Source organism: Gymnoscopelus microlampas (assembly GCF_963454915.1).
Source record: "Gymnoscopelus microlampas genome assembly, chromosome: 11".
Lineage (NCBI taxonomy): Eukaryota > Metazoa > Chordata > Actinopteri > Myctophiformes > Myctophidae > Gymnoscopelus > Gymnoscopelus microlampas.
This window is the reverse complement of record NC_139948.1, coordinates 53,667,173-53,681,511: the sequence shown is the minus strand read 5'-3', so window position 1 is coordinate 53,681,511 and position 14,339 is coordinate 53,667,173. Positions and strand designations below refer to the sequence as shown.

The 14,339-nt window shown below is 40.3% G+C and overlaps 1 protein-coding gene across 1 annotated transcript; it reads right to left on the bottom strand.

Moving 5' to 3' along the window:
- Nucleotides 1-743: 743 nt before the first annotated feature.
- On the bottom strand, nt 744-13,582 carry atp5mc1 (ATP synthase membrane subunit c locus 1). Its single transcript, XM_084073035.1, has 5 exons — nt 13,479-13,582; nt 9,852-9,899; nt 7,686-7,766; nt 6,436-6,614; nt 744-1,223 (listed from the first exon to the last, which is right to left on the bottom strand). Exons 2-5 carry the CDS (start codon nt 9,888-9,890, stop codon nt 1,109-1,111), a joined length of 414 nt encoding a protein of 137 aa, XP_083929161.1. The 5' UTR covers nt 9,891-9,899; nt 13,479-13,582; the 3' UTR covers nt 744-1,108.
- Between the last annotated feature and the right edge of the window lie 757 nt (nt 13,583-14,339).

The window sequence follows — 14,339 nt, the reverse complement described above, 5'->3', positions numbered from 1 at the left end:
GCGGGGCCGGGGGGGGGGGGGCGGGGGGGGTCAACATTAGATAATAATAATCCACTTTATTAATAGCACCTTCCATGACATAAATGCAGCTCAAAGTGCTTTACAGAGCAACAAAACATTTTAAAATACAAAATTTTAGATAGACAGTATAGAGACTATTATGTGCCTTATCGGATCGGAATTAATCGGATCGGTTTTGATGCTGCCTGATCGGAATCTGATCGCAAAAACCTTGATCGCAGCACCACTAGTATTAACATTCTATTGTCTTTTTTATATCCAAAGTATTTGTATTTAAGTTCATAAAGTTAACATAAGTATAACTAAATGCATTCGAAATTAAAAAAGTTACTTCTCAGGATTCCAATTCAAATATAGCAGATCTACAAGCTCGACGCGTTTTGAGCTTGTAGATCTGCTATTTTTGCTACTTGTGTGTGACAAAGAATGGCGAAGTATGGCATTAATTTACAAAAAAAACGTTAAAATATGGACATAAGAGGTGTCTGCTCTCTGACAGTATATGCGATGTGTTCCTCTGGAGTGAGTGTGGAAATATATAGTGGCCCTCTCCATCAAAGTTGCATCACCCCTGCACTACAGTGTCACACAATACAAGAAAACTAGCCGATCAACAAGCTCAAAACGTGTCGCACGTGGAGGCGTTTTGAGCTTGTAGATCTGCCATTGAAGTTTCACAAGGTTTGCCCACCGTCAAAAACCAAAACTAAGACGACAAACAATGTAGTTATCCAACCGTTTATTATTTCAGACAGAAGACTGAAAAGGGAGGTTTCTTATTCTTAAACATAAAACTGGACTGAAAAACAACAAAAGAAGAACAAAATGAAGAGCAGGAACATCAGAGAACGTACTGTGTGGTCTGTAAGGTTGAAGATGCTGTTTAGGCTCAGCTTTTTTCTTTTTTATACAATAATTCCTTTGATCTGTTTTAACTGGAATGGCCTGGTCATTATTATTAGCTCGTTGACAGTTCCCCCATTCTGACCCCCCCCCCCTCCTCCCCTCTCCAGAAGGAAGGAGAGAGAGAGACAGACAGAAGGTGTAGATAGTAGATAGATAGATAGATGATGACGGTGTTGTTGGTTTACATGGCGAACAGGATGAGGAAGGCCACCATCAGACAGAACAGCCCCATGGCCTCTGAGAGGGCGAAGCCCAGGATGGCGTAAGAGAAGAGCTGCTGTTTGAGGGAGGGGTTCCTGGTGGAGACAAAACAGAGACAGAGAGAGAGAAGTGTGTCAGTTGATTGAATACTTTATTAGCCGTTTGCAAAAAAAAACCCACAGGAAAGTACAGTTCAATACAAGGTCTGTTAACTCACCGAGTGCCAGAATTATTTCTGGCTATGTTGTCCCAGTGCCAGAGATTTTTTCAAAGTAAAAAAAAAAAGTGCTTAGGAAGTGAGATACAGACATTTTCAGTTATAAGTTAAACAAGGTATTTTTTTTTCTCCTCTGTATTTTTATGCTGATTTTTGAACTGTTTGGTTGCTACTATTACTATATATGTCTATGAAATTAATTCAAGGACCCCAACGGAAACAAGTCCGCAAGGACTTTTTTGGCCGGACCTTTTAGACAAAAGTATTATAAATGTAACTGTGTTGTTTTACATTCTTTTGCCTAATACATTTCAATCAATCAAAGGAGTGGATGGAGCTGCAAATCTTCAGATAATGATATCTTGGGTTCTGAACATTTTTTTTTTTCTCCAAAAACACGTCATTGGCACGTTGCGCCATAGCGGTAAAACATGTGAAACATGGCACTCAATGAGTTATCATCTAACCAGTAATCAAAAAGAAAAAGATGCACAGTAAACAGTTCAGGTGGGAGGGGGTGGCGGGGGGTTAATGTATTGAGCAGTGTTCATTTTGACAGCAAATATTTGATTTAGTTTAGTCATAGTCTTGAATAAAATCACCTGCAGTTTTAGTGGTCTAAATATCATTCCATTTATTCAACTAAATGTACAGTTGATTTTGTCGATTAAAATGTATTTTGGCGGTGCCTTGATGGCGTCGTAATGGCTGATTTTTACACTTGGATTGCATGCTGAAAATAGCAGATCTACAAGCTCACAACGCGTCGCAGAGCGCCACACCTGAGCGCAACCAAGCATAAAATGACATGTCTTTTAGTTCTACTGGATATACAACGGTGCTTCCCATAACGTTTAGCTCCAGTCACAAAAGAGACATTTTATGAGCCAAAACTACCTAGATCTATAAGCTCACAACTCAAATCGTGAGCTCGTAGATGTGTCATTTACATTACTTTTTAGGTTTTCTAATATTTTCCCCTAATTTATGGAATTCCTTAGATTCTCTTTTTGATGTGTTTGTAATTCTTTAGAAAAATGCTTGAATGTTTTAATTTATGTAAAAATTGTGATATTTTTTTAATATCTTCTGAAATAATATAAAAAAACTAAATGTAGGAAACTTATAATAAAACATTCATTTTGATAACTACAAAAAGTGTGTCCCGGCCCAGTGTTTGTGAACACTATAAAAACTGCAGTGGTTGTAACTACTGTAATAGAAGAGCACTTGTTCTGTTGACATTTACATCCTGTGGTCAAGGAGGACATCTACAGGTGGACGACAGGTATTGCATGAAGCTCAAACTGTGCCCTCTGCACAGAAAGTAGTTTAGTTCCATAATAATAGACATTTCTTTTACTAGTTTAGTTCCATAATAATAGACATTTCTTTTACTAGTTTAGTTCCATAATAATAGACATTTATTTTACTAGTTTAGTTCCATAATAATAGACATTTCTTTTACTAGTTTAGTTCCATAATAATAGACATTTCAGACATTAAACTGGTCACATGAAGCCAATTGCAATTATTGGACCCAGTCAAAAATAAATCTGTTCACATGTTACCTCTTTGCCAATTGACTACATTTAGGAAAAGGTTGATCCATCATATAATCACAGCAAAACACGAAATATCCCCCACATTAACTTTTTCATTTAGGACCACAATGGAAAGTCCCCAGGACTGTTTTGTGTGTCATCCTTTTATCCTAAATGACTTACTGTACCTCCGTGCTTACGGTTTACATTTTTTGCCTAATAAAGTATTCAATCAAAAAAAGTATTCCACCTCAAGCAACATCTAGAGTCTAGATCTGTCTAGATTCTGGACAGACTAGATGAGGGAGAGAAGACACTAGAATACGCCATGTTGGCAAAACACATTCATACATTACACAATTACGACGACACAGCTATTGTTGGTCTGACTGAGAACGATGAGATAGGCTACCGAAGAACAGTGGATGAGTTTGCTGGATGGTGCAAGAGTTACTTCCTTCAATTGAATATTAAGAAAACTAAGGAGGTTATATTTGATTTTAGGACTAGTGCTCATGATGCACACCAGCAAATAGTCATTGATGGGGATGGGGTGGCGACTGTTGAGGAATACAAGTATTTGGGTACAACGATTGATTACAAGCTAACATGGAATTCCAACACTGATGCCATCTATAAGAAAGGTCAGCAGAGGCTGCATTTTATGCGCAGACTGAGACAGTATGATGTGGAAAAAAGTGTAATGGTACTCTCCCATCGATCCTTTGTGGAGAGTGCACTGACTTTCTGTTTTGTTTCCTGGTATGGCTCATTATCATTGGTTAATAGGACTGGTATGGCTCATTATCATTGGTTAATAGGACTGGTATGGCTCATTATCATTGGTTAATAAGAACAAACTCCACAAAATCATCAATGTATCCATCAAGATAGCTGGGGTACGACATGAGAGTATGGCAGCAATGTATGAGACCTGGGTGCAGGAAGGGGAGAGCTATTGCTAGGGATAGAACGCACCCGTTATACAGTCAATACCACCTGTTACCATCAGGACGACGGTACACAGTGCCAATGTTGCAGGCTAGGGCTTCAAGATCATTTGTCCCTACAAGCATAGGACTCCTGAACAAACAGGCCCCATCTCAGTTCTGTGCATAACATGTAATGTGATGCCTCTTGAATCATGACTGGTGGCTTTGCCTAGTTTGTAATTATGTTATGTGTTTGTGATTTTTTTTTTTATCCTGATGGCTGCTTGGCACACAATGAATTTCCGCAAGGACAAATAAAGTATCTATCTATCTAATTACCCACAATACACCATACTGTACTACATGAATGTTTGCTCAGTGAGGAAGTGTAGATCTATGATTACCTGGGCACATGGGTGGCACATGGGTGGCACATGGGTCAAATACCTGCCCACCCACTGCCAAGGCTAAAGGCCAGTCCAGACCCATGCAATGACATGCTAGCAGAACGTTGTAGAGAACAGTTTCATGGGTCTGGAGGTGCATCCAGCATCCATCTATTCTATCCAACACAATGACTAATAACTGTAGTTCTCTTTACCAGAAGAAGGGGGCTTAAACATATCCTGTTCCAGATTCTCATCGTTTCATTTGACAGGAAACACACGACACCTTCACATGCGTTTCCTGATCAAATCTGCTGCTGGGTCAATCACATGAAACTATGAAAAAATGTTTACGCAACATTCTGGAAAAGAGAAGTACAGTTATGAACAGAGCCTATTGGTTTGGCTGAGAAACTCCTCCACGCCTTTGTCTCCTCCAGGCTGGATTACTGCGATGCACCACTCATCTGGATCCAGTTGCATCACCTCACACTAAGTTCAAACTTAGCCTAGTTATAGCTTAATCCAGTCAGCTCATAGCACGGCACCGAGTGCCGTGCTATGAGCTTGTATATCTGCTATTTTTGAATAGCCAAAGAAATCTAAAATGACAGATACTTTCCCGGCTAAATGGGTTAAATGGTTAAATTAAAAAGCCATTTAAGCTACAACTAGGCTAAGTTTGAACTTAGTGTGAGGTGGTGCAACTGGCTCCAGGATCCCTAGCAAGAGCCTCCAGATGATCCAATACATTCAAAACAGCACTGCACTGCTAGGATCCTGATCAGAGTGTGAAAATACGACCATATCATTACACCCATCCTCTGTTCACTTCACTGTCTCCCCATCACCTTCAGGACTGAATACAACATCTCTCTTCTCACACGTCAGTGCCTTTCCACTCTGGCCTCTCTTTTATTCCCCAAGTGACACCAAACTGTTCAAACATTCTACTTCCAGCTAAGGAATATAGCCAGAGTCAAAAGCTTCCTGTCACCTGCACATTTAGAAAAGGTAATTCATGCTTTTATTTCCTCTCGTTTAGACTATTGTAACTCCATCTATTCCGGCCTCTGTAAAAAAAGCAATATCCTGTCTCCAATTGGTACAGAACTCAGCTGCTAGACTTTTAACCAACTCCAAGAAACGTGACCGTATCACCTCCATCTTAGCTGCTCTTCACTGGCTGCCCGTTTGATTGATTTTACTTATGACCTAAGACGTGCAAAATCAGTGTCATCTTTTAAAACTCTTTCTATGCTAAGGCCTTTTCTTACATTTTTCTTGACACTTTTGTTTTATTTGAATGCATCTGTATGGGTTTAATGTACATTTTTGTGGGTTTTATTCTCTGATCGTCTGTAGTAGTTTATCTCCAAAGTTTTATCATGTCGTTTTTTTTATCCTGCTCTGTAAAGCACTTTGTGACTATGTCTGGAAATGTGCTTTATAAATACATTCATTATCATCATCTAGGCACGCTCTCCCTGAACATCTGAGATCACCTTAGTCCACTGATACTTCTAAAAATGGACTAAAAACACACCTTTTTAACAAAGTGTTTTCTTATGCCTTTTCTTTAAATGTTGCCTTTTAGTTTAGTCTAGTTGGGTCCTATGTAATTGTTTTGGTTTCATAATAAGCTGTTTTTATGACTTGCTTTTAAACCTCTGTAGCACTGAGATCCACAAGAATTTAAAGGTCTTTATAAATAAAATACATTATTATTCACACTGCAGGGATTTGATATATAACATTCTGTTTATCAAATCAGAGAAATTACATTAATCATTTAGCAGACACTTTTATCCAAAGAGACTTACAATAAGTGCATTCAACATAGGTAGGGAAGGAAACTACTAATCACCAGAAGTCTTAAGTGCATTCTCTTCTAAAACAAGCAACTAAGAGTATACCTAGCGCTAATGTAAAAGTGTAATATATCAGCTACATACGGTCTTAAACATAGGAAGATCAAATGAGCAAGAGCTAAAACTAATAAGTGTATCAAATAAACAAGATCCAATAAAACAATACAACAAGAGTTTGTACAAGTAGTTAACAACAAGTAGGCAATGAAATGTCTGAAATGAAATGTGATCTTTAGGACCGACTGTCCACACTATTATTAATGTGTTGTGTGAGTGAGTGAGTGAGTGAGTGAGTGAGTGAGTGAGTGAGTGTATGTATGTGTGCGTGTGCGTGTGCGTGTGTGTGTGTGTGTGTACCTGGCATAGCCGATAATGAGACTTCCGAACACTGTTCCGATCCCGGCTCCAGACCCGGCCACGCCCACTGTAGCCGCCCCGGCCCCGATGAACTTGGCCGCCGTGTCGATGTCCCTGCAGGTGGCGCTGGTCTGGAGGGAACGACTCAGCACCATGGACTGACTGACTGGAAGCAACGCCTGTTAGGAGACAATATGAATGATGTTCAGACGACTGTTAGGAGACAATATGAATGATGTTCAGACGACTGTTAGGAGACCTCACCAATTCATAATGATGTTCAGACAACAGCAGGTCATTCAGAACGCTGCTGCTCTACTCCTTACTGATATTAGGCCTGTCATGATTATTACATAGTCGCAATTATTTTTGCATTATAAAAAGTAACATTTTCTAAAAATGTCAAAGATAGTGGAAATAGCCGATCTATAAGCTCAAGCCGCGTCGCGATGCGTTTTGAACTTATAGCTCTGCCATTTCCACTATTAATGTTTAAGTTTAAGTGTAATTAAGTATAATATCTGTTAAAAAGAAATGGTGGGAAATAGACGATCTACAAGCTCACAAAGCGCTGTGAGCTTGTAGATTTTCAATTTCCACTATTCCTTAAAAAAAGAAAAGTACATAGAAACTGTTATGACTATTATGCATTATGCAGTAATTAAAATGTGTTATGTGTCATATCTGCCCTGTGCAAGTTTTGTTTACGAAGGCTAAAAGCCAAAAAATATTTTTTATTCATAATGTTCCAATAACTTTCAACGACAGAAGCACCAATTGAATCGTTAATCACAATTAGTTTAGAGACAATTAATTGTCAACTTAAATGTGTAATGGTGACGGCCCTAACGGATATCACAGTTCTTGAATCCTTACACTGACTCCCTGTGTGTCAGAGAACAACATTTATCTCAAGGAGTTAAAAAGGCCATTCTGTAGAAATGGGGTTTTTAAGAGGGATTCAAAACTCTACTGTTGGTCTAAAAGGCTTTGAACGGTTTAGGGCCATTAAACACATTTCTGATCTTGTACGATGTTATGAACCATCCAGATCTCTCAGCTCATCTGGGAGAGGATCTGCTTTCTGAAAACTCACAGAAAACTGCAGGTTCTGCTGAACCTCCTCTGATTTATTTTAAAACTTTATGTTTGCAGAGACAAGTCTTGGCTGACAGTGACACCCGTCTCTCCACAGAGAGACAGGTCTTCACACAGAGAGAGAGACAGAAGACAGACAGACAGACACCAACCTGCGACTCCACTGTGGTTTCAGGTCTGTTGAAGACGGAGACTGAGACGGGCCGGGCGAGAACTCTGGACCCCCCACGGAGCTACAAACACACAAAGACACAAACACGTATGAATGCATGCACACACACACACACACACACCTTCAGTACAACCTTTAAAAACACACAACCATGTCAACTTGCTTCAATCAGTAGAACTTAAATGTGATTGGTTGAGATGTCTTTACGGTTGCGTGGCATTACATTACAGTAACAACACACGACTAAGCACATCGTCTTCCATTGAAACTTAACAATCTTTAAAAAGGTGTTTACCCCTTATGTTCTTTGTTAACCCATGAAGACCTGAGGCCAATTCTACAAATGTCAATAACACCCATGGTGCTATATCAGTGGTTCTAAACGTTTTCATGTCAAGGACCACCCACCGGCCCCTCTCAAAATATGTTGTTCCACGGACCCCCACAGAAGCAAAGATTTGAGTCAAAAAAAAAAAGTTTTTGCTTGAAAAAATATTTTTCAAAAATAGCAGATCTACGAGCTCATAAAGTGGCATTCGGTGCCGCACTATGAGCTTGTATATCTGCCATTTTTGAATAGCCAAAGTATAACATAATGTTTTAAGTGGTTACACAGATGCGTTACGTGAGGGAAGTTTACTTCCTATCTAGGAAGTGCAAAGCGCCTGTGATGCATAATTATTCAATGTCACTTGTATTTCCAAGGACAGTTTTTTTGTCATCACTGCGGAATGCATTTCTGACTTTGAACATAGATGTAATATAATGAGAAAGAACAACATGGTTCATCTTGATGCAGTTTGATCCATCAAGTTATTAAATACAGCGTGTCTGGATGCAGAAAACTGGCAACTAACGTTTACATCATCTGTATCCATGGATGTAATGTTCTCTTCTATGGAATCAACACTAAAGAGGACTTTTGGAAGGAAAACGTCAGGCCAGTCAATGAGAATACACGTGAACAAGGACGTCAGGTACGTACTGAATGCATTAATGTTGTTCAGCGATGCAGTGCCATGTCCTACATTCTGTGAAAGACATTAAGACTCAAGGCATCAACTAGGGTGGTAGAAATGCAGTCTGAACTTGCAGGTGTGAAAGTGCAGTACTGCAGGAACTTGCTATGGGCTTCGACCAGCAGCATTCAATATTTAGTCACCTGGTCACTGTACACCACAGTAATCTGGGTTTTACAAAACCCAAATTACGTTTGTAAAAATGTATACGGTCCCCAGCGCCATGGACTCTCCAAAACAGGTGCGTCTGTGTCCAATAGTCACAGACATGTATGTGTATGTGGTTGATCTTTTGTCTCGTAAAAAGGGATAGTTCACCCCCAAAATTACTTTTTTTTCTATGGATTAGTCACCCCATGGAGACTTGAATTCATGTTTATTCTTTTGTCTCAGTCCTAAGACAATAATTTGATGACTGGCAGCGGTTCCGGTAGGAGACACAAAGAGTCTCCCTTTGTGTCTCCTACCGGAACCGCTGCCTACCGGTCCATGTATTTTTGGGGTGAACTACCCCTTTAAAAACAACCTGCATATCATGGGTTATGTTTAGACTGCTGCATTGTACACATAGCCTATCTATCTATCTATCTATCTATCTATATATATGTATATATGTATACTTAAATCAAATGGAATAAATAACATGTAATATGACATCTGGTTAGACTGATTTGGACAGCAACCATGGATTATTCACACCTGATTAAACTTGTGTTCGTTATGTTTGGACAGGATGCAGAATGAGGCATGTCCCTCACATGGGGCCGGTTTGGTGAGAGCTGTATGGAAACGCTTTGGGAGCTTGTAGATCTGTCTTTTGAAAATGTTTCACCTATAATGACATAGATGTCCAAAACAGGAACACCATGTGTCGAGTGGTCAGCCACCACCACCCATGTGCCAGGTCTGCTAGCATTTAACTCTACACAACTCTCTTTTTGTCTTATTTGACAGGACAGTAGGCTGACAGGAAATGGGGAGGGAGAAGGGGAGTCACATGCAGCAAAGGCTTTCGGGATCGGGAGTCGAACCCGCAACATCATACATTGAGCCTATAGGTGCCTGGACCGCTACGCCAGCGGACCGGGCCTAAAATGACATTTCTAAACGGTGACACAGCTACGTACCACAGCAGGAGAGGTGATGAACTTGGCGCAGGCGTACATGGCTGGAACCTGAGAGACAAAAGGATAGAAAACATGATTTTACATTTCAGATGATTATTTTAGCCTGTCTGTCTGTCTGTCTGTGTTGCAGAACACTTGTTGCCCTGTAAGCAGAGTTGTGCAATCAATCTCAAAGACACTTTCACAGTCAAGTTAACCACAGCCAGTAATGATTAGTCTTCTAGAGAGAAGAATTGGTTTATAAAGCCTTAAAAAGTTTGTGTGACTGATGACTGTGACAAGGATAGTAAAAAGAAACACGTAGTTAATGATGAAACGCTGTTTGTGAGTTGTTGGTAAACTGATTACATTACACTTTCACACTTTTTTTTGTCTTATAATACTTGCCGATATCAAACCCATTCATTTTATACAGGGCTTCATCTACCAGTCATGTACAAAAGGCTTATTACAAACCCAGAGGCTAGTGCATTAATAGTCAAGACAAATAACTGGTGGATTTGGGAGATAAAACGGCCACTGATGGCAGACAGAGCCAAAAGCTGACTCCTCTGGGTTAGAATAAATGATGAATTAAGAAAAGATTTGATTAAGGGGCGGCAGTGGCTCAGGGGTAGAGTGGCCGGTAGAGCTGGCAAACGTGAGGTTCCCAGTTCGATCCCCTGAACCCCCAGAGTTAGTGTGGAAGTGTGCCTTGCATGGTTTCCTCCTCCATCTATGTTGTTACGAGTGCCGCGCTATGAACTTGTAGATCTGCTATTTTTTGAAAAATCGTTAAGATGTGTGCAAATCTTTGAAAATATATTGTTTAAAGCGAACATTTTTAACTCTATCCTTTACTTCTGGGGGGGGGTCCCTGGAACAAAACATTTTGAGATGGGGGGGGGGGGGGGGGGTCGGCGGCCAAATACATATAGTTTTGGCAATATAATTGCTCCATTGATTAGAAATTGATCATTCTACATTTGCTCCTCATTGACTTACATTGTATGGTAAAACAGCTCTCAAAGTCACTCTTTTAGCACATAAACAAACAAAGATGATTCAGACAATATAGAACATCACCAAACCCACTACTGTTTGTTTTTTATATAAAAATGTCAACTTCCTGTTGATTTTGCTATTTTTATTAAGAAGAAAACCCGGACTGGATTTACGGATCCGGATCTTCAAATAGTAAAATCAGCAGGAAGTTAACATTTGTCTAAAAAAAAATAAACAGTACTGGGTTTGGTGATGCTCTATATTGTCTGAATCAACTTTGTTTGTGTTGGTTTACGGGCTAAAAGAGTGACTTTGAAAGCTGTTTTCAGCGTCAATGAGGAGCATATTTTGAATTATCGATTTCTAATCAATGGAGCCATTATTTTTTATTTCTTGCACACCTTTGGAGTTACATCATGGGAAGGTAACTACACAACCCAAACCTCTACCAAAGTGGTCTTGCCCTTTAAGCACTGACCAACACCTCCATAACAAAGTGTATTAAATGAACGAGGCCTGCAGACCTTGTGCACCACACATCAAGGTGACAGCTGAACTACAACCACAGCGCTGAAGGGTGTGTGTGTGTGTGTGTGTGTGTGTGTGTGTGTGTGTGTGTGTGTGTGTGTGTGTGTGTGTGTGTGTGTGTGTGTGTGTGTGTGTGTGTGTGTGTGTGTGTGTGAGACATGCAACCCAGTCACCAGAGTCTCTAAATACAACACACAGGTCAAATGATTTATTCTCTGCAAACATCCATCAAGGCTCATTCCATCTCCAGCCCTCCACAAGGCCATGCTGGTCTTTAACAAACTTAAGTCAGTTAAAGAAGTGTCCTAAGACCCCTACGACCCTGCCCTGGCTGCCACAGGAATGGGAACAAGCCGTACTTTTCCTGGCCACGCTTGTTTCATAACACAACTACAAGTTTAGATCCCTTCACTGTCTGTGGGTCGAAGTGCAGAACAGAGCTTTTACAGCATGAAAGACCCACCAATAACTCAATTAAAGAGTCACTCAGACTGTCTTTGCACAAAATACTGACGATACGTTAATGATGCAACAGAATGAATTTAGCCCAAAACACATCAAGGCACTCAGTCAGGTTTCACACACACACACACACACACACACACACACACACACACACACACGTCTGCACTCCAAGGTTGCTGTTTTTTTGTGCATTTTATCTTTCTGACCGAAGACATGCACAAAGATTAGTCAATGAAAAAAACGCATCACTAAATGAATGAATGAATAATAATAATAATAAGGAGGTCAACAGTATGTCTCGTCCCTTCAGGACTATTAACCCCGAGAGACTTTAATCCAATTAACAGACAGTCTGAGGCTAAGTATAGCTGCTGTGTGAACACACACACTGACTGCACTGTTACATGTTAGAACACATCAATACACACATTAATGATTATTATCACTGACACACATTAATAAATAAATGATCGATCACTGACACTCCTCCTTAAAGACGCCATTAGAAGCCTGGAGGACACTTAGCATGTTAACAGTTAGCCCACAGCTAAACCTTTCCTCCAAGTCATTAAAGTTCTAATTAAACATCAAATTAACTGCTTCATTAAGGTTGTTTTTTTAATGTCCGCCAGATTAATGAATTAAAGTCACCAACGAACCCAGTGTGGAACAATAAGAGCTCTATTGTGCATGGCCTCCTCAACACAGGCTCTGGTTCGAGTCCCAGATCCTGAGCTAATTCTCCCGACGGGTTCCTTTCGCAGCCAGGGGCTGGTTAGCTTAGCAACTTAGCTTAGCTAAGCTAAGTTGCTAAGCTAACCAGCGTCACAGTCCTTAGCTTAGCCCTCCGTAGCTTCCCATATACGGAGGGAAGGTTGCTAAGCTAAGTTGCTAAGCTAACCAGCGTCACAGTCCTTATAGCTTAGCCCTCCGTAGCTTCCCTATGGGGCTAAGCTAAGTTGCTAAGCTAACCACAGTAAGTCCCCGCAGATAGAAGGACTTGAAGGTCAACAACGACCCAGAGAGTCCAGAGTCCCTGAACCCCGGGCGGGGGGGCCGGCGGGGCCGGGGTTTCATGCACCTATACCGGCCTTTATGTCGCACTGAACACCCTGTGGTTGTGTGTGTGGGTGTCTGCAGGCTGCAGCACCCATAGAGCACCCTGCACTGGGTGCTGCAGCAGCTACACAGGCCCTGACAGACAGACATTTTAGGGGCTGTCTGTCTGTCATCCCCCTGGACTCGAACCCACAGACATCCACAACAAACCATGTCAACCTCTGAGCTGTCCTTAAGGTCCTTTATGCTGCATGTCAGATCATTTAATATATGCATAAAACATCTTTAAATGTTATATTTCATGGATCATCCATGTTTCACTGACTGGCCGAGCCGTTTCATACATTATTAATTAATTCTTAAACCTGTCATATAGAACAATATTACGGCATGACAACAACACACAAGATGACAATATAACATACAATATTGAATATGAAATATTAATATTTGTACCCGTTGTATTGACAGTACAGTGAGCTGCAGCAGATCAGATCAGTGGATACATAATAATAATATTTCATATTTTATATGTAATAATAATTAAAACACAGAATATACAGATACATAATAGATATGACTATGTTTTACCTGTGTTATTGACAGTACAGTGGAGCTGCAGGAGGATCAGATCAGTGGATAAAGTGTAGGACTGATCTTAACGTCACCTTGTGTTTTATAAGCAGTGTTGCCAGCTTGCGCGAGAGAAACAAGCAACTCTATGAAAGCAAGCCCATGCGCACTTTAAACCTGCAGTGTATTAGTGTATACATTGGCTATTTGAAAATAGCACAGCCTGTAGATGTGCTATTTTCAAAACAATCTTGTGGAAAATAAAGTGTAAAATGTGAAATATTGTTGAAACATTGAATGTGTTTTTTATCAAGGCAAATCTGGTACGGGGGTCCCGGGCACAAATTAATTTCAGATGGGGGTCCGTGGACAAATACAGGTTAAATTTGGGGTTGCTGACGTGAAAATGTTTGAGAACCACCGGTTTAAATAATAATTATTATTAAAAATAATTTCAATCGAGACCAAATAAACAACTACACTTTAGAAACAAGCCCAAATAAACAACTACACTTTAGAAACAAGCCCAAATAAACAACTACACTTTAGAAACAAAAACACAAAGCACAACTACCAATATTTATAGACCAATTATTTGTTTACTAACATTGAGACTGGATGCACAGGTGATTGTTTCACGCAATCAATTCCCAACCTGTTATTTCGGGCTGCGCTGGTTTCAGCACACCCCAACCCCCTCTTGTGTGTTGGCCAGTGAGGCGTGTCCTAGCGAGACCTGATAGAATGGGTTTTATTGCACGCATACTGGTTGCACGCATACTGGTTCTTATCAGTGTGACGTCGTCTGTTAAGGGGTCTATAAGCTACTTTACATAAAAACAAGCCCAAAGTCGCTTATAATAGCGGACATGGCAACAC